Genomic DNA, 24,953 nt, shown 5'->3' on the forward strand with positions numbered 1-24,953 from the left:
ATTGGTACAGATGTTAGTCACTGGGCCAGTAAACTTCTGAAGAACAACAATATATATGTAGAAATGTTATTTTTTTGGACAAGAAACAGTTGTTTGGTGGATTAAAAAGACATCTTGTAAATTACTTTATCAGCCTTATAATTAGACTTGACTTTCAATAGAATGTTGTTTTCATAAACCAAAGTTTGTCATTTTAAATGCTTCATTCCTTATTTGGAAACCCATTTCATTTATTTCAGTACCAGCTGATCAGTTTAGCGATAAAAATCCCTAAATTCAGTAGATCATATAGTGCATCAGTAAATGTTGGTTTGACTTCATCATTACAAATTAAAACCAGTGATTATGTATTATTCTTTTAGTTTTTTTTTTCTATTCAAACATATTCCATTTTTTCATGTAAAAAGGGCATTTCACATTTGGTAGTGTACTCATAGATACCTTCCTAAAACCTTCCAAAAAGGTTCTGTCTTGTACCCTTCTGTACTAACAATCTACTGAAACATATTTGTACCTGGAGGTTAAATGTTGTACCCTGTGTGTACATATATCTCTCTGTGTTTTTGCAAGATGTGTGAAAGACAAGTTTAGTGTATGTCACTCTTGCCATGTTATTTAATCATGTAGATCAATTAACAACAGACATGTAAGATGAACACCTCAAAATTAAATTTCAATACTCTGATGTTTTCAGTGAGTCCATATTAGACTTGTTAAACAAGGATATTAGTGAGTTATCCTTTTCAAGTGTTCCAGTGAGAACACTTTGAAGTGCCTGAAGTGCAGTACAATGTAAAATGGAATCTATTTTGCCACATCAGCCACCCACAGGCTAAAAGTGGATGCATGTTCGAACCCAACTGTTGAACATAGTCTTGCAGTGATTACCAATAGAGTGCATATGAACTCCCATGGACTTCTGGACCCACAGGGGATGAAAGACACTCATCATAATGAGACTTGTAAAGGCCACTTTGTCATCAAACATGGCCCACTTTTTGCCAAATGGAGTCATACTAAACCGGGATGTCTCTTTCAAGCAAAAAGCTTTTCGCACAAACTGGAGCAATGTGGGAAAGCTGACAGACTATTCTGTAATCTCCTTTGACATTCACCACTCTGTCTAAAATTCCTTCCTGGATAAAGATCACTACAGTTATTTTCTATTATCTTACAGTTATTCCCAACCTGGCATTTTGATTGGCTGAGAGAAGCCCAGGTACTGACAATATTGGCACTCTGACACTTCTTAGTAAATGACATTGCTTGTAGATGAGAAAAAAAGTAAATCTTCTCAGTAAGCTTGAAAAATTCTGTATTGTTGCCTGAATTAATATTAATGGGAGGTATAGTTGAGGTCATCATCGAAACATCACCAGCCTGCGGTGGTTCATCACCTCTTTTTTTATTATTACTAATAATCATTAGGTGAAAAGTGCCAACAGATATTGTCAGATTGAACTAGTTTTTTTATGCATGTTATCCTAGTCTTTTCCTAATCACAGTCCTGAAATTTGATTTGTCCAATCAAGTGTTGATCAATTGCCAGTGTTGCCTTACCTGGTGCATTTTAAGTGCCAAGAAACATACTGATTATGAAATGTGGATATTTCTGGATAAATCTGTACAATTACAGGTCCTTATGATCCTGTTTTGCTCTGACCTCTAGTGCTGACACCGACAGAAGACCTCATATCCAAATCAAAATGAAAGCCAGTAGTCCCTGTCAGTGCTGACACTTTATGCTCTGAAGATGGGAAACCCTCAGGGGTGATTACAGGGAATTATGGGTCATGAAAACTTTGACCGCAGCTATATGGCTATCCTCGCAAACAAACAAATAAATAAATAAAATAAAACAGAAGAGAAGCAATTGTACTTCATGTTTTCCACACTGGCATGTTTCAGTGAGAATCATCATGCTCAATGATTCATGAAAATTATGGTAACATTAATAATTTAGGATTTACTTTTTTATCCAGTTATCCTGTTTATATTTATAATAATAACTATTTGTATTCATACATTTCTTACCCAGATTTACCAAGTTGTTTTATTAATTTGTGGCAAGTCGGTACTGCAACACAATACAGTCCAGCGTTTTGAACTCTTCTACACTGAGCGCTTACAGCAGTTAGATCTTCAGTGTTAGACTGACACTCTATAGGTCCCTGGTTCAATTCATGTTTGTGGCAGTGGTGGAAAGAACACACTTTGTTGTGTGCTGTGTTTCAGTGCATCACAATGACAAAATCAATCCATTTCACTTTTACAGGTTTAAATTGCAGTTCTAAGTAAGGTCTCGCTTTGGCTGAAAATGACTGGTATACCAAGTTTATGTTTTTTAAATTGTAGACTCCTGATGAAAAGAACCTCCGAAGCATGTGCTAATGCAGTATCTTCTTTCTTTATCTCTCCTCCTGCTCCCAATAATGCCTATTCATGCCCAGTCTGGAGCTTTCAATTGGTATCCTCCATTGACAGTGATGGCTGCCTTTTAATTCTCTCGAGTTGGAAATCAGTATTTAAGAGTGGACTTGTCTTTCTAATGTTCACTATAGGCTGAGTTGAGGAGATAATTGGCGAAAGCTACTTAACCCAAGCAGCGTAGGTTCAGCATCATTCCGAGCTGTTTTCTCCTCATTGATTTTTCTGTAATAAGGGAATGTCAGCAACTTGCCATATTGATAAGGTTAATTCCATGACAGATTTCTTTTCTTGTCCCCCTTTTCTGTTTCATTTTTATTCTAATCCCAAAAAATCAAGTCAAACGTATCTCATTTGTGTTCTGTTAAGGGTTAGAGCCACTGGTTTAAACTACATTGGGCTAAATTAATTATAAAATGACTTCCTGTTCTGATATGAAATATTTATTGTCCCAACAGACAGAGGATCAGCTGAAAAACATGTACAGATAAGATATCCGATGATGTGAATCATGGCACTTTTAATTACCTATCTATGACATAACGAGTTCATTAGTCTTCCCAAGATGCGTCATTGACTCACAAGTGTCTATGTACAGAGCAAAGATGACTGTTGTCTGGATCACTGTTGCACCGTAAAAAGTAACCCCACAGGTTAGAGATTCCATCTCAGCCTTAAAAAAGGTTAATTGTTATTTAAATGAAAGCAAACATCTGTAAAAGTCAGGTAAAAAACACAAAATCTTTTGTCAGAAATGACTTGTTTGTCCTCATAGGAAGAGAGAATAGACTGAAATGAGTGCGGAGGAGGAGAAGGAAGATAAGTGTGGATTATGGGAAGCGGAGACTCTTATTCATCTCTGCGTCACACATCCGCACCCATGCCTCCCATGGGTTGGTAGATTCTCACTGAAGGCAGCAAAACTATGAATGAACACATGTGGAGTTATGTACTTAACAAAAAGTGGAGACCTGGTCTCCACAGTCACCAGACCTGAACCCAATCGAGATGGTTTGGGGTGAGCTGGACCGCAGAGTGAAGGCAAAGGGGCCAACAAGTGCTAAACACCTCTGGGAACTCCTTCAAGACTGTTGGAGAACCATTTCAGGTGACGACCTCTTGAAGCTCATCGAGAGAATGCCAAGAGTGTGTAAAGCAGTAACCAGAGCAAAGAAACTAGAATATAAAACATGTTTTTAGTTATTTCACCACTTTTTGTTAAGATGTGTGGTAGTATGTAGATCAATATTCATTCTAAAGACCTACTCATCATGTCCTTAACGCATTCATGTCTGCCTGATTAAATTTACCATTTTTGTGATGGGATTCAAAGGCAAACCTCCAGCCTCAAACAACATTATCATCCGATCCCCTAAGTTCCTCTTCAGGCAATAACCTTCTTACAAGAAATAGAGTTAGATTATTTATTCACATGATATTTGGAACTTATTTCCCAGAGGTGCTATGGATATCAAGTGTAGAACATCCTCTTGTGTCTCTTTTACATCTGAAGCTAGACAGAAGATGCAGAGACACGCATGCAAACACTTAAAACCAGCACTCATATGATAATGTTCACATCAACAATCACTGATCACACATGTTTAAATAAGAGTGGTGGAACAATATGCACCTCAGTTAATATGCACAGTAATGTAAACCTATTGCATTTACTTGCAAGCACACATCCATACCATTTTTAGGATTCATTTTTAAGTCTTCTCTTTCCCTCAGTCGTCAGTGAAAGCACTTGGGCATAGGGTGGAGATTTGGAGCATACGCTGCTTGACATTTTCATAATGAAGAGGTGTAATACTTATTGTTAAGTGAATTTACATAAGTCACAGGGGAGATCAGGTCTTTTTCAAATTAATATGCAAGGAGATTGTCATTACCAGACAGACATAGGAAGGAAGTCTGCTTATACATGTGCTAGAACCGCACTGCTGAGTTTGTGAATTCAGTTCATCATGAAGAGGCCATATGTCAGGAAGAGGGACATAAGGACCTTAATAGGTAACTGACCCTCACCCTAGTCACCGAGCACCTCTTCAGTCTAAAAGGAAAGAGGGAACATACACAAAGAGCCAAAACACTCCAACCCTAACATGCTCCATGGCAACATATCTGACTTTGTCACGGGTGGGCTGGACATGGCATGAAGGAGGACGCATTCGCACGATCACAGGACAGGGGTTTAATACAAACTTCACAAGACAGGGGAACATCTACACGCACAATGACCCGACGGTGAACAGACACGAACAGGATAGTTTTATACAATTATATAAATAGACAGCAGGTGAACACGATCAGGGAACATTACACAGGACAAACATGAAACTCCGGTCCGGACTCCGGATCCGGAGTCAACCCCGGATCATGACAGACTTTTATGCTGGATCACCAGAGAATTTCTCTTCTGGAAACTGAAGAGGAATAGACTTCAATGGAACGTGGATGGGGGTTAAGTTCACTCCTTATGAATGATGATTATTCCAGTTCAATTCACTCTATTAACCATACTGGTTGATGACTATTTATTCTAGGTCTGTCTTCTCCAGGGCTGCTCTAGTGAGATAGTGTAACATTTTGTGACATTTAGGGTACAGATTGCCCTCAAGGTTTTCCATGACCCGTTGTAATGTGACCCAGTGTCATTACAGAAGTGGAGTGCCTTGTTCTATTCTTATATTTTTACATCTTCTGCTGTTTGCAATGGTCTTCTAGAAGCCAGCATGAGGTGTTATGCAGTTTTCATATGAAATGGGAAAAGACTTTATCAAAAAGGTGTTTAGTTCCACATGGAGTGTGTAGAATGAATGAATGATGATATAGCTAGAGTTTGGGGTCTATAATTGCTGTACAATCTATTCAGAGCAAAAATGTAAGGTTTAACATGCAAACAACACAATCATCTCACCTTCAGCACTGTGTATATTATTTGGATATGCTTTATTTTGTAATAGATTCAGTAATAATGTCTCCTCAGGACATTACATGCCAATTTAAGCCTCAGCGATTGAGTAATTTCTGCTTTTGTCAAAAATGATAAGACATCACAAATGCATGGCATTTATTACACATATCAGTTACATCTTTGGCATACAAGGAATCACCAAGAGAGACAGAAATGTCAGTAGAGGACGTCCGTAGAGCTAATGAAATGCAGCTAGACGTTATTGTTGTGTCTTGTAAGTGACGTAGTGTTTGTGAGAGAAAACTCTGGGTCAAAGCTTTGGTACTGAGTGGAAAAAAAAAACACAAAAGAGACCTGCAGTGCAAAGAGCTGCAAAAGTTTGAAGTTAGCCTTTTCATCTCAGCTGGTTCAGTGCTCATCTCAGCTGAACCAAGAACTCATGGGTGCTGGCGCGTTATGTAAGACCCTGACCCCTTCATACTTTCATGGTGTCTTTTTTAACACAGTATAAAGCTCACCTGACAATTCGTATATTTGTATGTTGAGCGCGGAACTCGTGGTGAGATGTACAATGTTCTTAAAATGGCCACATGTCCTTAATCCTTAACTTAATGCTGATGTTCAACAGATGCATACAGGCAGAACCCGTGGAGCAGAATTAAAGAACGATGAATCTCTAATTCACACACAGAATGAGCATGTCAGATTAATCTCAGATGACCAATTCAGTTGAAGCTAGTAGTGTGGGAGATTTTTTTTTTAGTATCCCTTCTACACAATTAGACATTAAATCTGGCAGCTTTGTCATTTGTCCACTTTTAGAAGATGTATCCACGTGAGGGATCGGATCGTTCTAAGTGGATCATGTGTTGCTCACCTTCCTCTGGACAGCATGGTCCCAAAGGTAATCAGGCACTCCTCAGTGCTTCACATGCCTCCCAAAGACAGTATCAAAGCAATATATTAACCAATATAATAACCGTGTATGTAAATGCACAGCTTTAAATTTAAAATAAGCGAAAGGGGCAGTGGTGGCCTAGCGGTTAAGGAAGCGGCCCCGTAATCAGAAGGTTGCCGGTTCGAATCCCGATCCACCAAGGTGCCACTGAGGTGCCACTGAGCAAAGCACCGTCCCCACACACTGCTCCCCGGGCGCCGGTCATGGCTGCCCACTGCTCACCACGGGTGATGGGTTAAATGCAGAGGACAAATTTCACTGTGTACACCGTGTGCTGTGCTGTATCACATGTGACAAACACTTCACTTTATTATTATTCACTTTATTATTATAAATTGCATTACTGCCTGCGTGACTTGTCTCTCAAGACCTGCAGTGTGGAAGAAGTTTTCAGCGCCGCTGAAATGCAAAGTTTAACCGTTCAGATCCTTCTTGGGCACTTTAGTTATATATAGTATATAGTATATATAGTATTTGTATGGATTTTGTTTAAAAACGAAACGAATGAATAATAAAGAGGAGCTGTCCGTGGTGCTGATTCCCGGGACGTGTCGGCTCCGGGACTCGGCTCAGGTGAACGGGCTTGTCACGGCGCCCTCGGGATGCTGTCCACGGTGTGCTGGAAATAATCTACGTCGTTCCGATAATTGCGGTGAACAACCAGCGGGCGGAAAAAAAAAAAAAAGTTCCGGTTTCTCGCGAAGCCGGGACGAACTCACGAACAATCCCATTTTCCACATGTTTACATCGCGCCAAACAACAACAACAAAATATAGTTTTGTTCAGTCACATTACATGTTGTGACATGATATACTGTGATATACAGTGTATATACTAAATATAAAGTGGTAGTCTTGGAATTGTTTGAAAATTTCACCTTCCCTGTCACATTAACTGCATCATAATGTTGTTAAAACGCTCCTTCCCCACAATGAATACATTATAACCTTGTCCCTCCAACGTTATAATTTTATAATAACTGTCCCACTTTGACAGTATACTCGCATTGTATAAGTTCTGTGCTGGGGGTATATGTGATGGAATATGATATGATGGTGTATGTGATGGAATATGATGGTATATATGATGGTGTATATGATGGTCTATATAATGGTGTATATTATGGTGTATATGATGGTCTATACTATGGTCTATATTATGGTGTATATGATGGTGTTAATGATGGTCTATATATGGTGTATATGATGCTGTATATGATGGTCTATATTACGGTGTATATGATGGTGTTAATAATGGTCTATATTACGGTGTATATGATGGTCTATATTACGGTGTATATGATGGTGTATATAATGGTCTATATTATGGTGTATATGATGCTGTGTATGATGGTGTATATGATGGTGTATATTATGGTGTATATGATGGTCTATATTATGGTGTATATGATGCTGTGTATGATGGTGTATATGATGGTGTGTAAATGCAGTGACGCACTTTTGATGAGGAGGGGGTGTGACTCCAAGCTTTAAAACTCTTCGCCTGTTTCGCACCAAGTATCAGTGTCAGCGCGCAAGCGAGCAGATTAGGGCGCCAGGCAGCGGCTCGACATAAAGTGTGACGGGCGACGATGATGAAGAGCGGCCAGAGCCCCACCGGAGTCTCCATCAGCGCGAGTCTCCCGAGCAGCGCCGTCCTCGCTCCTGCGGTCCTGCTCCTCCTGTTAGCCATACCGGTCTGCAAAAGTAAGTCGATCGGACCCCTTAAACGCGGGGTCCTCTTCCGCCTCCAAAATGTCTAGCGATGGTGCGAGGCCGATTTGCGTTTTAAAATTCGCGCAAAGGACATCATGTGGAGTCAGAAACGGACTTGAGTTGCGTTTCGGTCCATATTCTCACTGTCGGTCACCAATTCCTCCTCTTCCATTCATTAAGACCATTAAGCGCGGTAGAAATCCAATTGTTGCAACTCGGCCTGTAATGCAGAAGGCTGCCTTTCTCTTCATAATCCAATTTCGTGTTAATTGGTTGTTAATTGAGTTGTTTGCTGTATCTAGCTGTATCTAGTTGGTGCTCCATGTCGGCTGAGCATGTCTGAGCCACATTACCCTCAGGCATCAGCAGAACGCCACATCCAACATTTGTTTTAATACTAATGGTGCTGATGCAGACTGAACCAGGGAATGATTGGCTGAAACGTAGTTTCCCCTCCTGTGCCGATTTTCCTCTTCCTCGGCCCAGTATTCAATTTAACTTAATGAATCAAATTAACAGCAGTCACTACTGAAGAGGAAGTCGACGCCTCTCCAGCTCCAGCTTCATTACATGGAGAATATGTTTTTTTGTAGTTTATTTAATTATATCTAAAACTGGGCTTCTCCCTCAGACTGTTTGTGTATAGCACCACCTGAATACCAAAGAATGCACATTAACTATCCTGCAGCAGTAGGGATTTTCCACGCTGCAAAATGGCTGTTGAAATCCAACTCTGTCCAACCAATTCCTTGCCAATCGAATGCACCGCGGTGCCAATGGCCAGCGAGACGAGCACACTGCTGTTTTAATGCCCTGCGTAACTGTCTCATATTACACCTGAGTGCAGTTAACACAACAGCAAGTGCCGTGCAAAAATCACATTTCATAAGGTTATTAAAAAAATCAACTGGATGGAGAAAATCCGGCTGGGATTTAACAAGTGAAAAAGAAAATTACAGATGACAATCAGACTGATCATTCACCAACCCTGAGCGTTCGCGTTTTTTTATTGTCCCCAAACACTTTAAGGAATTTGTAGGAAAAGAAGTCTGCTGATCGGACAGGTTTGTGAGGTGGTCTCAGTTAAAACAAATTATTGTGCGGAAGTTGTGTTGGACTGGATTAGATTGTATGGTAGCTCGGCCGCATCTTGGAAAGTGTTCAATCAGAACAAGACAGGACCGAATAAAACTTTATATATGTATTTTCGTAAATGATATGAAATCGTAATTGTAAGTGCAATTGTGTTTGGTTCTGAATTACACTGACAATAATAAAAAAAAATTCTGTGATAAAACCGAGGTTTATTAGACACACACTTACAAAGAATCACTCAAACATCATCTTAAATGTATTGAAATGTTCCTGCCATGTTTATGTTCGTATACGATTGCATATGTTTTTGTGTGTGTGTGTGATCATTGAAGGCGCCCCAGTTGTACTGCAGCAGCCCCCAGTAAACCACGAGCAGCTATTAAACCAGGTGTGTTACCTGCACCCGCACACCCCGCCCCGCGGGCCCAAACATGCCAATCGCGCTAACGCTGCCTCTCTCCTCTCGCCACGGCGATGTACAGATAGATGACTTGTGCTCATACTACCTGTCTGCAGACCTACCACTGCAGGTGAGATGGTGCCGTATTTCAGTCACTCCGTTAACAAGGTTGCGTTTCATTCCCCTTTCCTGTCCCGTTTTTAGGCGTCCGACGTTCTGGCAGAGACATGTTTCTTCATGCTTGAGGCTTTGCAGAAACATCAGGTACACGTTCTCTGTCAGCTGGCCTTCTTCAGTCCATCGCCTGTGTAGCGCGCTGTTAATGCAGAATGTGTTTTTGTGCTGGTGCAGGATTCCACAGCGCGAGACCATAGCAAAAGGGTGAGTCGGACATTCTCAAGCACATTGGTGGTGGAACAGATACCCGACAAGTGCAATATGCCTAACATCATGTCGACATCTATCCATGTGCGTTTGCGTCCTGGTGTGTCCACCCTTTGTGCACACGTCAGTCAAATTCTTTTGTACAAAATCTGCATTTGTGTGAGAATTTCTACATTTCTATGTGTTTGTACGTCTGTATCTGCGTAGTTTCTATTCCATTACACTAAGCCCCATCTTGCTGAGACATCAGATGGGAAGGTAAGAAAGCGATTGCTCACGCCTCATACTGGCTGCCGCTTGATGCATAGAGAATATAAGTCGACTGGGCTGCTGCAGAAACGCCTTTGGTTTTGACATGCCACTTTTTTTTTCCCACCTCCCGTTTCTTGACAAAAAATACGTGCCGTGATGTAAATGGACGGAGTAAATATCTGGAAAGGGCCCTCCCTCCACTTGCCTGCAGAGTCGCCTGTGCTCTCGCGTTGGAGACGTGGGCTCGGCCGCCTCTGGTCCTCCATTTGCATGCGCGCCCGCCTGCACACATCATGCTTACCTGCCGGGCACAGCAGGTTGCATGTTCTCCACTTCCGGTCCTCGAGTGGGCTGCATCAGGACTGTGGTGAATTTGGGAAGGGTATTAAATAAGTAACAGCAAATTCCAGTATTATTTATTATTATCCATGAGTAATGTGATTTTGATCATCTTTTTGTAATGATTTCTGACATGCTGGAAACCTGACATTTAGCATTTTTTCTTAATTTATCTTGATTGTACACATAACATAAATTTTTCTTCTTTGTGTGAAATTTGATCCTTGGTCATGAAAAGGTGATACTGCATTTTTGTTCCCATAACATGAAATGTGGTATTTTAATTTTAGAATTTGATTAAAACGTAACATTTGATCATTTATTTCATTTTGATTAAATCGGCTACATCTGTTTACTTTTACGGTTTACATTTGTACTTTGGAACAAGTCGTCGTCCACGAATTTGTTGCAATCTCCATTGTTTTTAATGGGATTGGGAAGAACAACTTCAACTTTAGAACAACTTTAACTGTAACTAATTACAGACACAAGCAATTTTTTCCATGATTTGGTGATATTTCACCATAAGTCATTAGTACACATCTGGACTTTGGAAAGAAAGACCAGGTGAGTAGGTGAGCCAGTTGTGTTAGAATATGTCCTGCAACAAAGCTTCTGCATGGCCAGCATACAAAATACACAACATTTGACAATGATGCACACTGCGTGCAAATGAACTTAGCTGTACTGAGGATGTGCGGATGTTTGTGTGGATGACTTATGGATGTGTTGTTCGTATGAAGTCCTCTCTGCAGCCCCGGCCCTCTCTCTGGGCAGCGGTTCATGGTTGTCATGTATCTCCATGTCTCCGTGTCTGTGTGTCTGTTTGTCAGTCCCATGTGTTGCATCCTCTCCTACAGCTAGTTCCCCAGCTCCATACCAGGCGAGAGAGAAGAATCGTAGCGCACGTATGTACCCTTAGCATGCGTATGTCCTAACATCCCACCTCGAGCTCACATGCTGTTTTACTGCATTGCCAGCTATAACCAGTTTTTAACCCAAATGCATGTTCAGAAGTACAGTAATTGCTAGCGTGTGCAGACATCTCAGGTACCTTGTATCAGTTCTCTCACTTAACAGAAGTTTTTATTATATACACATATCATGCACATTTAGTATTGACATTTCATTTAATAAGGCAGACTTGTTCTCCTCCTACTTTCTCCCCCTTTGTAGTGTAGTGTTTTCTGAAATATCATTTAAGTACATAAGTGTGTAAAATGATAAGCAATAAAAACAACATATGTGTGTATTAGAAAACATGGATGGGGGGGAAAAAAAGAATTTCATTGACTGGATAAGGCATAAAAGACTGCTATCCTGCCCAAAAACAAATGGCAATATAATGCCAGGCTGCAGACATTTAAAGTATAAAGTTAATGAAATTCTTTTTTTGCCCCCATCCATGTTTTCTAATACACACATACGTTGTTTTTATTGCTTATCATTTTACACACTTAAGTACTTAAATGATATTTCAGAAAACACTACACTATTTGAGATCAAATAAGGATGTACATCAGTATTATGATATATTAATACATCACATTTTTTAGGTTTTTTTAATAATATCAATCAATCTTTTGTCCACAATTAATCAAGTTGTACTTCTTTTTTGGTAACACTGATCTGACCTGTGTGTTTGTGAGCTTTTGCAGTGTGCCCCGTACATACCTGTTTGTGTGCAAGCCTACGTCTGTTCATGCAATTATAACTATGCCATCTAAGTACATAAACACTGATGTGCGTTTGTGTGAGCCTGACTCGGTGCAAACACGCATTCCACTTTTCCTCACTCGGTGTACTGCATCTTGTCTAAATTAACTGTACTTTTCCATTCGCTGGGCAATTATGAGCTAAATTTAACGTAGCACGGCTTTGTAGAAAAAGCCAGCTTTTTCAGTGTCATACCGCATTTGTTGTCATTCTGTACAAGTGTAGCTTGAATTTGAGCTCATCCGTGCAACAGGTGACATCATTTTTTTTACATTCTCACAGACGTGTTTCTGCTCAGACAGAGTGCCATGCATTTAAGGGTTTAGATGTCAATCATGGACATTCATCTAACAAAACCAAACCCAGGAGTCAGCTGCTGTCCCGTGACATTTAACCGTAATCGTGAGAAGTGTTTTTGCCTTCATCACCATTAACTGTAATAATGGCCAAAAATTACGCTTCAAGAGTGAATCCGAAGGATGCCGTGATGTGCTGGGCTTCATCACTCCCTGAAATGTAGACGCTTCTAGGCACGCTGGCTGGGATTCCTTCCGACTATCAGAATCTTGCGGGTGATTCAAATGTCTGTCCTATGTTGCAGGAGGACGTGCAGGGACCGGGTGGAATTCAGAGCAGAGGCTACTTTCTCTACCGGGTAAGAAATCCCGGCTATGGCAGGGACCGGCAGTTCGACCGTACCATAATGACAATAAAAGCATGCTGACAATGGAAATAGGTTGTTCTGCTGATTTAAGATGCGCATAACAATCTGTTTTTCACACATACAGCCGAGAAATGGAAGACGATCTTCAGAGTATGTGTAAGAAACAGGTATCATGTCAAAATATGAACATGAAGTACATGTCACAGTGGCACCTTAACAGAATGAAGTACATGAAGTACACTACCAGTCAAAAGTTTGGTCGTACCTACTCATTTACTTAATAAACAAACCAAAAAAAATTGCAAACAAGACAGAAAGTTGAACAGATTTGATGTATTGCGCAAAGATTTGTGAGGGCAGCGTTTCACAATCTCGGCTTATAAATGGGGATGGTTTTCCAACAGCCCAAAGCAGCCATGAAGGTAAAAAGAGGCGAAAAAACAGATTAAACAGATTCTCTTGCTACAAAAAAAATGTTTCTTGCATTGGATTCTTCCAATGCAAGTAGGTGTGTCCAATCTTTTGACTTGTAGTGTACGTCAATGAAGGACATATTGATAATTTTGCCCTTTTTTTTTATCCAGCCTGTATCTGTAGGATCCATTGCACAGAAATGACATGGAACCCAGAAAGCCCAAACTATCATGGCCAACCCCAACCACTCAAACCTCCACTACTGTGTCCCACCACCACCCTATTGTGATGTTGAATGTACTCAGAGAATTCAAATAAACTTTTTTGGCCCACTTGTCCTGTTTGTGTAACTATGCTGTATCTTTTGAATTAAAAGCATCAAGAAAAAAGGCATTGTTATCCTGATTTCCTGAATTTCACTTCAACATCTCACAAAAGGAATGTTTCCCTTTTTTCTTTATTGATATGAACATATTATGGATGAGTGATGAATCCACAGCACAGTGTGATGTTTAAAAGGAATCCCTTCAGCCCGGTGTCAGCCCAAATTTTGCTTTACTTGACAGTACTGGTCGTGGCCCGGCCTGCACACATTAGCACAATTTTCAGGACGAGTGGCTGCTAATTGTACTCTCCCTGTACAGGGTAGCTGTGGGCTGGGAAGAGGGGGAGCCAGATGAAGGGATGTGTTAAAAAAAGGCAGGAGGCAGCTGCTGCTGACCTGAGGAGTGAGAAAAGAAGCCAAGCTGAAATTGTGACTCCTGACATCAGTGAGCGTCCGGCCCAGAAGAGGCGGAACAACAATAAAAAAAAAAGCCCTCAAGACATATAAATATACAGTTTTGAAAGACCACATGAGTTATGACTTTAATGTCTTTATGAATACATCGAAAACATAAAGAAAAGGCTGAGCCAACCGGAATACAATAAACTCAAAACTATAACGAGTGACCAATAATTGACTAATATACAATGAATTTGTATGAAACATTATAAACACAAATATATTGAAGATAAAAATAAAAATCACATGCATCACATGGAGGATATTTCCATTCAAAACAGGAAATCACTGGACACATAATAGGAAATTAAATACACATAACGATATTTCCTGATAAATTACTGTAATATGGCATTAAAAACTACCAGTCAAAAGGATTTTTTACATTTTAGAACCAAACTGAAGACACAGGACTATGAAATAAAACACATTTCTAAACAAGGTTTATGCTGAACAATTTTGTATCATTCACTCATGTCAATGAGTATCTCATGAAGCGGCTTGAAATGATAACAATAGTGAAGAAAGCAGCCATGAAGGTGAAAAGAGGCGACTCTGAAAAAACGGATTCATCAAACCTACTCCACTTTCTCCTGATATAACAAATACTAAATTTTTCTTGCATTGGATTCTTCAAATGGCTCAGTCTTAGTCTCCATAATGGCAATAGAGTAAGTGTCTATATTATAACATCAATATTACTTGATGCACATTGTGAAAATAGTTCTCAAGACATAACATGCAGCGCACTTTGGTAAATTGTGGGATTAGGCGTTTTTAGGCCGTAATGATCAGACCACATCGCCACCCTGCGGATCTTTAGGAATATTTTACATTTCAAATTAGCCGGGTTCATGCGCTGTGCGCTGTGTTCCTGTTGTAGTGTGCAACTTACGACACTGCCATTTGCATGGCAAGTAACGTTGGTCACTTTTATGTTTCCAATTAATAAAAAAGAACCATTAAGTCAACGAACAATGAAGCTCGGATCACAGGCACGCACGTCGTTAATGCCCTTTAAACCGCAACATCTGACACGCTCCAAATTAACGTCGCGGCCACCAGATGGCGCCAAGCATTCGTCTGCAACAGTTTTACTTTTACAGCATTTATCAGACGCACTTATCCAGAGCGACTTACAATCAGTAGTTACAGGGACAGTCTCCCTGGAGCAACTTAGGGTTAAGTGTCTTGCTCAGGGACACAATGGTAGTAAGTGGGATTTGAACCCCAGAAAAGAACTTTTCAGAAAAGTAGGTTTACATGTACGGGACTTCAGCACACCCACTTTTCTAGAGACACTTACAATCAGCAGTGACAGGGACAGTCCCCCTGGAGACACTCAGTGTTAATTGTCCGGGACACAATTGTCCTGTTACCCACTCGGCTACTACCACCCTAGTACAAAAAAAATCACGTTTTCCTTTATTATATATAATAGGTACGTTCATTAAATATGTAGTTTCGGTATTCAGTGTTTTCTTCCTGCTCCCCTTAGGGGTCGCCACAGCGGAGCAACCGGTCTGGTTGTCCGCATAATTGATTTGTTAAAAGTTTTACGGCGGAATGCCCTTTCTGACGCAATGTATGTACATTTTGAATTAATTTGAGCAATTGTGATGTTAAAATCACGAAACAGCTTTTACACATTTTAAACACACGTTGCATGGTAAAAGGAAAATGAAATTGAAATAAGAAACACCAACACCCAAGTGATACAATAACGTTAACAAGCGACACGCACGGTGACAGGATTGGTCAGGCGTGCTGTCAGTCTCAGCTGACCCCGCCTCCTCTATTTCAAGTTCGGCTGCGCTGCGCGGTTGACCTAATTGGCGAGCAGCCATTGGAATGAGCGACACACGAAGGCCAAAGATTGGGAGCATTTGTATAACGCAAATACCAAACAAAACACGCTGAAATACAAAAAACGTAATACAAAACCGGCAACCTTAATCGCCTGTGTGTTTTCGTTTAGTTCCAGATTTTTAATATAGTTGTTTATTTTGGCTTTGATGAAGAACCAATTCGTGTTTAATAAAAGCAACAGTCGCCTACATAACTCCCTGACGCGCTCAAAATGTGTGTGTATATGTGTGAATTTTTGCCAGATTGTGTACTCGTCCCTTCTTATTGCACATGCGCGAGGGAGCCTGAGTCAGTGTTGCCACCTCCGCTGAATATCAGCCGTTTCGCGAGTGTTCAGGTACGCTTGATTAAACATGGCCGTTGGTCCCTGTGCTTTTACCCCTTTTTGTTTAAAGTGAAGTGATTGCCACTTGTGATACACAGCGAAATTTGTCCTCTGCATTTAACCCATCACCCTGAGTGAGCAGTGGGCAGCCTTGCCAACATCACCCGACCTGTGCACGAACCTGCGCAAAACAACGTGCCATCAAGCTCTAAACATATCCCCGTCGACTGTCAACGGCACGCACCGCGATTACATTTAACCTCTCTCATATCACTTCCCCCCGCGCAGATACGTGCACACGAATTGTCTTTTTTTTTTTTAACAGGAGGCTGTCCCCACGTGTCTCTCCGAACGGCACGTTCGTCATTTTGTACGTGTTTGTTTTGGCAGCGCGGACGCGTACTTCTTTCCCTCGACCTGGCAACCCCGAGCCGAGGTAGGCCCTGCTGTTTTTCCAACTCCAGCGCAGCCCAGCGCAGCCCAGCGCAGCCGCCCAGACCAAAACAAGGAGCCCCAACAGCACCGGACGCGCGCGGCCGCCACGGTAAGCCGCGAGAAAACGGCTCGTCTCGCCCGGAACGAGGACATTCGCCGAGGGGACGTCCCCGCGGCGTTTAGTGCGCGTACGAGCTCCGGTGTTGGGTGGTTTCTATTAGTAGCTGGTTATCCTTGGCGGGGAAGAACGCGAAGGCCCGGTGACCCACATTCGGTCCAGACTGGTGCGACAGGGGAGCGCGTTGCACCGCGCCGCCGCCGCCGCCGCTTTCACGCGACTCGAACGCACGTCCGACGCGCTGCGTAGGAGAGGGAGCGTCTTTAACCCGTTTATCATCTTATTCTGAGCCCCCCTGGTTTTAATACTCGGGTTCGGTGAGATGCGGTGATGCTGACGGGTGCTTGGTTGCCTTATGCGCCCGTCAATGCACGACGTATAAACAGTGCTTAAAGAAATACGGGTCATATAAATAAAGAAACAAGAAAATAACACTGGCGCGGACGCGCTCTTCCTACGCGGAATCTCCGCCGCGCCGGGCTCCGTTAAACGCTCCGGAGCGGGCGCCGCATCGCCGACCTCCGCGGAGCCCCCGTCGCGCTGCCCCGTGTCACCGTTTCACTGTAACGTCAAGGCGCACCGGTGTCAGCTTTTGTTTTGTAGGAGTCGCCGTCGGTGGCGGACCGGTGGTGCGCCCCGCTTTCTGCTGGATGAGAATGGCTGCCCGTGTAACGAGGGACGGTTTGCCGCCGTGGAGTGTTACTTAAGGTTGGTGTCAACACATCCTGTTCTCCTTTTTTGTTCTGTCTGCTCCCGTTTTTGGGCGCCTCGGGACCGGACACTTGGGTGCCGGGAATTTCTGTCCCTGGTGGGTTGGGGGGAGCACACCTGCCTTCACTTCAGGCCACCCTGCTTTTGGTGGCTTGAATGGTTGCGCGGGTAGAACCTGCGCTCGGAAACTCGATTCTGCGACCTGTCACGGGAGAAGAATCCGTGCAAGCGATTGGGATTTCCAGGATGTGACGGTTTTGTGTCCACGGCAGGGTTAGTATTTCCGGAGGCTGAGTGAGATGTAGGTATGAGATGCGACGTGCACCGATCGGCCACAACGATATGACAGGTGAATCTGTCACCAGGCACTGGGAGGGAAGTCTTGTCCTCGTGGTTGAGGTTGTGACGGTTAGAAGGCTGGGTCGGAATACGCCGCATCTTCAGAACTGTGTCCCTTGAGGGACGTTTATGGTGTGATGGCCGTGGGAATCGAATGCTGGCCTGTGTTGTTGGTTCCACAAGAAGGTCGTCTGTAGCGCGCATAGTTGAAAAAGCCTGTGCTTTTCTGAAAGAAAGAAGTACGTTTCATGCACACTTTCACTGAACGTAGAGTTTCTTAGTGCCCTCTTGAGCACAGGTCTTGTCCAGTTTTGATCAACACTCCGTTAATCGTCCAGACTGTAAGACGTGTGTTGTGTTCAGTATTCGTCCTCCTCCCGCACTTCCCTCTTACAGCCTAATATAATAAGTAATAGTAGTAGATTTGTTCTCCCAAAAAACATTTCTGAATATGGCTGTATAGGAGCGGGTTGTCTGTGTGTTTTCTGTTTCTCTAGAGTCGATACAGCAATATATCGTGCGATTTAACGCGGGTGATTTTTGTATTGGTACGGGGACATCGAAATTTTTTGTATACAAATGTAGTCCACCGGGTGGTGCGGTCGAGCGTCTTCTTCAGTGAGGTCAGCAGAGATGAGAATCAACATGAAACTACAACCTCCGCTCCTGTAGATGGCGCTGTACGGCTGGGTACTTTGAGAGAAATCGCGAAACATGATTGAGCGATCACAGCATGTTGTATTCCAGCTCTGTTTTTACATTTTCAGTGACCCATGCATCGCGATATCCTCGCCAATACACACCCCTAGTCACTTACATCTGGTATCTGTGAAGTGCTTTGCTTGCCTGCTTTCTCCTTGGGCAGATATAAAGGGTACTGGGAGACCTGACGAGGTTGGGATTGGTTTACGGATGGATCTCAGTAAACATAAAGGATGCCAGGATTGAAGAGACCTGTCCAATAAAGGTCATTCACTATTGGCTAAGTGTCACCTGTCAGCAGAAAGTGACTGATGTGAGATGGTGGGCAGGCTTTCTGGGTCTCTTGCTGTGGATATTTCAGTCTTTTTGTACAGCTCTACATTGTATTAATTCATAATGACACTGTTGCCGTGTTGTCTTTCTTTGTAATTTCCTTTGCGTTTTTGATGTGTGTGTGTGTATATTGCATTACCAGTTTCCAGGAGAGGCGTCTGGCGTTCCATTGCGAAGCTACCAGGGTTGTGGCCTGGCTTGTTGTCACCCTCAGGAAGATAACTGGCCTATGAAAGGAATACTCATATGACACACGATGATGATGGAATAGTTACCCTGTGCTTAGTGAAACGCTAATGTTCTCCGAGCGGGGGGGTTCAGCTGAGCAGTAACTGGGCCGCCTGGAAGCCTGGATCTGTCCTCCCACACCTGTGTCCTTTGCCCTCGCCACAGTGCCCCCCAGACACCTCCAACCTCCATCTGTCTCTGTGGGTTCAGCAGCAGGGTGCTGAACACTTGTGCTTACGAATGGTTGGACAGACCTTGCACCTTTAAGACTGCAGGGCTTGTACATTTATGAAGTTATTTGGGGGGTTTTTCCATTTGGAATCTGCTAAAATTTTCCTGAAACTCTTTTATTATCCTTTCTAGCAAGCCAAGGAGCAGACCTCAACTTGTTCTCTGTTAACTTTCTACTGCTTTAAAATCTTCATCACAAAGCCAGAGCTCAATAACCTAATTAAGAACCTCAGTTAAAGTTTCCAGCAAATCCCAATTTTTTGTGTTCCATTCGTTGTTTTTTTTTTTTCCTCATAAATATTTTATAAAATTTATTTCTCATAAATATTTTAGAAGAAATACTGTATTTAACGTGAAAGCTTTCTGTCGATCAGTTTGTCTTACAGGCTTGCAGTATCAGACATTTTAAGCGAGGATAGCCGAACAGCGCCACTTTTTGGGATGAGTTTGCGCCTTCCTTGCTGCCAATTTCTTGGTAGTTTCTTGCAAATTGTGTAGTGAAATGTGTCATATTAGTTAAGCCCCCTTGTCATCTTTCAGTACAAAAGTCGGTTATTCATGAGTACCATAATATGCACATGAGTATTTCATTACAAACAAAATGACAAACGTTATGTTGGAGGTAAAAATCTCTGTAACCTACAGGTGGCCTTTGCAAGCAAACCTCCGTTTCATGGCATCCGCCTCCGTTTTAGCGCCAATCCGAGTAGAATAGTAGTAAACGCTGAGGAAACTCATTACATGCAGCGATAAATGAACAGGCCAAGTGTCCCGTCTCTCCGCTGCCTTTCAGCAAACCTCTTCATCAGGCCGAGATGATGATCTAGTTCATGCACGTGCACTTCAGAATTTCTTTTAATTGAATTTATCTTGTTTGAATTTCAGCTCAGTGGAGCACTTAAATCACCAACAGTAATTTTCACTAAGCTACCTTTCAAATAATGAACTGTATGTTAACCAGTTTGTTAGTTAATCATTTACAAGTCAATATTGCCTATATGAACAGCGATTTTGAAAAGAAGGAAAAGTGAACCTGTAAACCTGCGTGTGATGCTGTTGAATATTTGGTGCACCTAAGGAAAAAAGATGGGTGCAGAGAGCCCTGCATTTAGATCGTAAAAAGACACCTTTGGTGTTAACGGCGGAAAAGTGAAATAGATTTAATATGGCTGTGGTGGAGAAATGCCCCCACCCAAGGCATCAACATGTCCCACACAAACCACTGAGTCTCTCTCTCTCCCTGCTATATTATTATATTGATCTGTTTGTTTTTATTTAGATATATCTTTATAGTATACTGGGATTACTTGAGTAAGCAATACATAATGAAAAGTAAGACTTGTAAGAGCCTGTAAGTCGTGCTTTTTACATTTTCTGTAAGCAGTGGGGGTGAAGGTTTTGAGGGTCTGCAGGAACTGAAGAGTTGGTCACTCCTGCCATAATTTAATGGGTCAGTGATGGTAATACATTTAGTTCACCTACACACTTCCTGGTACACACTTCACATGCTCTTAAATACTTAAAGATCAAGCTGTTGACTGTGCAATCTAAGAGTTTTTTTTTTTTTTCTTGTTCACATGTACCACTGTGGCTGGCTTCACTGGTTTTTAAACAGCAACTCATTGAAAGAACCTTGTGAACTTATGACCTTGTCCTGAAGTCCTTGTAAAAAAAGGTTTATTGAAATGACCCCGTCCACAGTGACTTCTATTCAGTAATTACAGGGTCAGTGCCTGTGGGTTAACACATTGTTGAGTTGACTGAATTGGCAGTAAAAGGAATTGTGGGAAATGATGCTTCTGTTTGGTTTGCTGGGTGATGAGGCTTACTGTAGAGTTTCCCCTAAAGAAAAGAGGAAATTCTTTAAAATTCTTTCAGATTATTAATGATTGTTGAGAACATTGTTGGGCAGACTTAATTAATTTATTTTTGCTTTATTACTATTATTTGTTTTTTGCGATATGGCACCTCTATCATATTGTGACTTCAGACAGACAGTCAAATCTTTTTTGCATTTGTCTCCTTCTTACAAACCCTGCCCTGCTTGTCTCTTTTTCCAGTGATGAAATAAACCATTTGCAAGTCAGATGGCATCTGCTATTAATCTTCAGTAAAAGGGTTTTTTTTTTTCTCGGCCTCCTTTGAAACACTTGCACTCTTGAGTTGTTCAGCTGTGAAGGGTCTTGTACCAGATTTCTCTGTGTTTGCAACCACATTCACTGCTTCGCAGGTCACAAATAAAACATTTGTAAAAGGAATTAGAATAATTTTTTGGGGGGTGAAATTAGTCACGACAATGGCACACGACTGACATTGGTCTGGATTATTTTTATACTAATTGCTGTTATTACGGCTGATGATTCAGGGGTCGGCTGTCACCCGTCCAAAGGTCCTTTGCGTGGATTTGCATGAAGATCTCTGGGATGAGGCGTGATGTATTTCCAGCTCTTTGTCATTTGCACGGCGAGGCCGTGTTAAGGAACTGGGATCTCTGTTCCAGATGAGTTCCACTAGGAGCACTACACACTCTGCCAACGGGCTCACAGCCTGCCTCCCTCGTCAAAAAGTGATCTCACTCCCTCGAAAAACCACAAAATGCCTGCACCATTACACCCAAAAAAACAATTAGGACCGATCATTTCAGTAGCGCGTCTACGGTTTCATTTCCGTTCCCGTGACCTGGTTGTAATGTTCTTGTCTGAGTGATGAATCTTGATCTCGGTTCACGCCTCACCTAAATACTGTTCGGCTGCAGCGTCGGGACCGTGGCGGCCAAGCAGAGCCAGCTCTCTTGACCTCAGACACTGTACATCTGCCCCTCGGTAGAGAGGAGAGGGCAGAGTTTTTCCAGGTTTAAATCATTCAAAATGTTTCAAAACGGGTATGTAAGCGTTTCTATTTATTTCAGTGTGTCTATGTGTAGGGTTGTTTGTGTATGTGGCTCCTTACAGCTTTTATGCATTCATGAATAAGTGTGACTCTCTCAGACTTATTCAGTTAATGGCTTTGTTGACTTTCGGTAGTACATTTTTAATTCATTCTCAGATCAGTGGAATATGACTGATGTACCTGAGAATTGAAGTCTCTTCCCACATTTCATAATAATAATTAATAAATCACTAAAAAAAAAAAGGGGTCTGAAGCGCTGTGTGGGTTTCTGACTGCATAATTATCGGAAATGTTCTGCCCTCATTTATCAGATATTCTGTGACTCCTACATAATTATTTGCTGCAGCCTTTGATGAATAAAGACAAATTTATTCATCTTGCTGATCCCATCAGCTGTTATGACTGCACACGTTTGCTCCGGTGGAAATCATTGTGTGTTATGACTATTTTATTTATAATTATGGCGATCTTATCTGGCAAAACAAAAAAAAAAAAAGGTAAATGAACTTGTGTGTGCAGTTGTAATGCTTGTTAAATTTTTGCGTGAGTCACTCCAGGAGGGTAATGTATGGTGTGCACAGGGCGTTGCTCACGTGCAGCACCTGTGACCTATACATAGGCCATAGTAGAGACTTCTAAACAGCTTACACACACACACACACACACATCAGTCACACCCTGATAAATTACACTGGGTTTCTTTCCACGTACCCCACCTTTCTGAATGGCTCTTCTCAAATAGTAGAGGTGTAGCTGAGAAGCAAAAGTATGGGTGGAGAATTGGCAAGGATGGAAATAATCAACGTTGCCAGTGCTTCAGCTCAGAGGTTTTTTGTCACATTGGGATTCATTATAGTGGCACTGTTCCGCTGACATTTGTGCAGGTGTATTAGAAGTGTTACCAACTTAACTCACATGTTGGCATGAAACCTTCCCAACCTTTTTTAGCAGTTGACTTTTCAGTCATGTTTTTCTTCATTGGCTATGAGCAAGACACTTCTCCAGGGGAGTGTCTCCAGGGGGACTGTCCCTGTAACTACCGACTGTAAATCGTTCAGGATAAGGGCGATTGGTAAATGCTATAAATGTAAAGTGAATGTATAATTGTCAACCTATTCTCATTCGGAGACCTTATCAAGCTTGCTGAGTAGTGTTATTTCCTAAGGACCTTGTCCTAAAGAGGACAAAATCAGAAAAATTGGTCGTTAATGTCTGAAACAGCTGTCGGAGAATTGGCTTAAAACAGCGCTATAACCATGGTTTTAAGATCCATAGATCATCCTCTTCCTTTTAGCTACATCCTTGTTGCACTACTGGTATTTCAGTACTGTGAATGATATTTGATCAAGATTCCATTTACAACATTTATCAGATGCCCTTATCCAGAGTGACTTACAATCAGTAGTTACAGGGACAGTCCCCCCCCCTGGAGACACTTAAGGGTTATGTGTCTTGCTCAGAGACACAATGGTAGTAAGTGGGATTTGAACCTGGGTCTTCTGGTTCAAAGGCAAGTGTTTTACCCACTAGGCTACTACCACCCATACCACCCAAGATGTTTGGTAGGGGTTTGTATTTAAACTTTATATTTCTGGTGGTTAATGTGCATGGGTCGCCTTCTTCGACTCAGTCACAGATCTCCACCACCCCCAGTCCAGCCGTTGAGCTCCATTAACCTTTTTAACTATGATGCAGTCACTTGGCATGGTTCTGGCAAGTTTTGGGCCAGCAGCCACAGCGGGATTGTTCCCGACTGCACGGTTGGACCCTTTCGGTATCCTCTATGAGGCCTGTGCCAGTTGTTCCAGTGGAAATCACTGCAGCTCTTCTCAGACGCTTTTCCTGTCTGTAGACTGCTGGATGCTCGTAAACAAAGAGGCCTTCTGTGAGCGCCTGAAATGGGCCTTTCAAGCGTCTGGCTGCCCCACCGAAAGAACCTGGATCAGAACCTGGACTAGAACAAGAGGAGCCTGGCTTGCAGATTTGCCTTGTGGTTTATGAAATATGAATCATCCTTATTAGTGAAGAAAACATCCAATGCATATCGCAGGAGGAGCTTGGGATGTTTCTCGCTGAGCCCCCGTCACGACCCCATGACCTGAAACGACTCTGGTTTAACCCCAGATGGGGGGTCTTGGCAAAGTGTGGTATTCAGGATCTTTTTCATAATTACAGTATAAGGGCCCTTGGGTGAGGCATGTTGTGTCCCAGTTTCTAATTGCAGTGGGAATTACATTTGTCCTATTACTCAACTTAAAGCAAACACTTTTAAGATATTCCCAAATACAAAACACTGTGTAGTCTCCCATCTACATATTTCTGAAAATACAGCATCTGTTGTGTGTGTGTGTGTGTGTGTGTGTGGTTAAGTCAGTAGTGTGTATGACTGTGCATCACACCGTGCTTACATGTGCGTGAGACGGCACTGACCTCGCGTGTGTGCACACCACATACTCCGATTTGCATTGTTTAACCAGCTGAATGTATTGAGCCCTGCCATCAGCAGCCAGCGAAATGGTCGCCATGGTGACAAAGGCGCAGTCATTCCTCCACATTCCTGCCAAGCGGTTTTACTTTGACAGTCGAGCAATGGAGCTCGAGCTCACCCCTGCTCTCCACAGTTGCTGGTTTGAAATGAGCTGCATTGCTGCCAAAGTAAAAAAAAAAAAAAAAAAGCCCTGATCTGACACCTCAGTTGTGGGAAG

General features: G+C 42.2%; 2 protein-coding genes across 7 annotated transcripts in view; both read left to right on the top strand.

The window, feature by feature from the left end:
- Nucleotides 1-7,844: 7,844 nt before the first annotated feature.
- Nucleotides 7,845-13,611, top strand: nmu (neuromedin U). 2 transcript variants are annotated; one of them, XM_029001531.1, is made up of 8 exons: nt 7,845-8,011; nt 9,448-9,503; nt 9,598-9,645; nt 9,720-9,779; nt 9,867-9,896; nt 12,808-12,861; nt 12,995-13,037; nt 13,455-13,611. In XM_029001531.1, the coding sequence occupies exons 1-7, from the start codon at nt 7,897-7,899 to the stop codon at nt 13,028-13,030; spliced, it is 399 nt and encodes a 132-aa protein (XP_028857364.1). In that variant the 5' UTR covers nt 7,845-7,896; the 3' UTR covers nt 13,031-13,037; nt 13,455-13,611. The 2 variants fall into 2 exon arrangements, with proteins under 2 accessions (XP_028857364.1, XP_028857362.1); XM_029001529.1 differs by lacking the exons at nt 12,995-13,037; nt 13,455-13,611 and having other exon boundaries at nt 12,808-12,961.
- A 3,057-nt stretch (nt 13,612-16,668) lies between these two features.
- Nucleotides 16,669-24,953, top strand: part of clocka (clock circadian regulator a) — a 29,318-nt gene continuing 21,033 nt past the window's right edge. For 2 of the 5 annotated variants that reach the window (XR_003751633.1, XM_029000272.1), the window contains exons 1-2: nt 16,669-16,806; nt 17,405-17,523. The gene's annotated coding sequence lies outside the window, so the exon portion shown is untranslated. The other 3 variants (XM_029000274.1, XM_029000273.1, XM_029000275.1) reach the window with 3 other exon arrangements.

The sequence above is a fragment of the Denticeps clupeoides genome, chromosome 13 (genome assembly GCF_900700375.1).
Source record: "Denticeps clupeoides chromosome 13, fDenClu1.1, whole genome shotgun sequence".
NCBI lineage: Eukaryota > Metazoa > Chordata > Actinopteri > Clupeiformes > Denticipitidae > Denticeps > Denticeps clupeoides.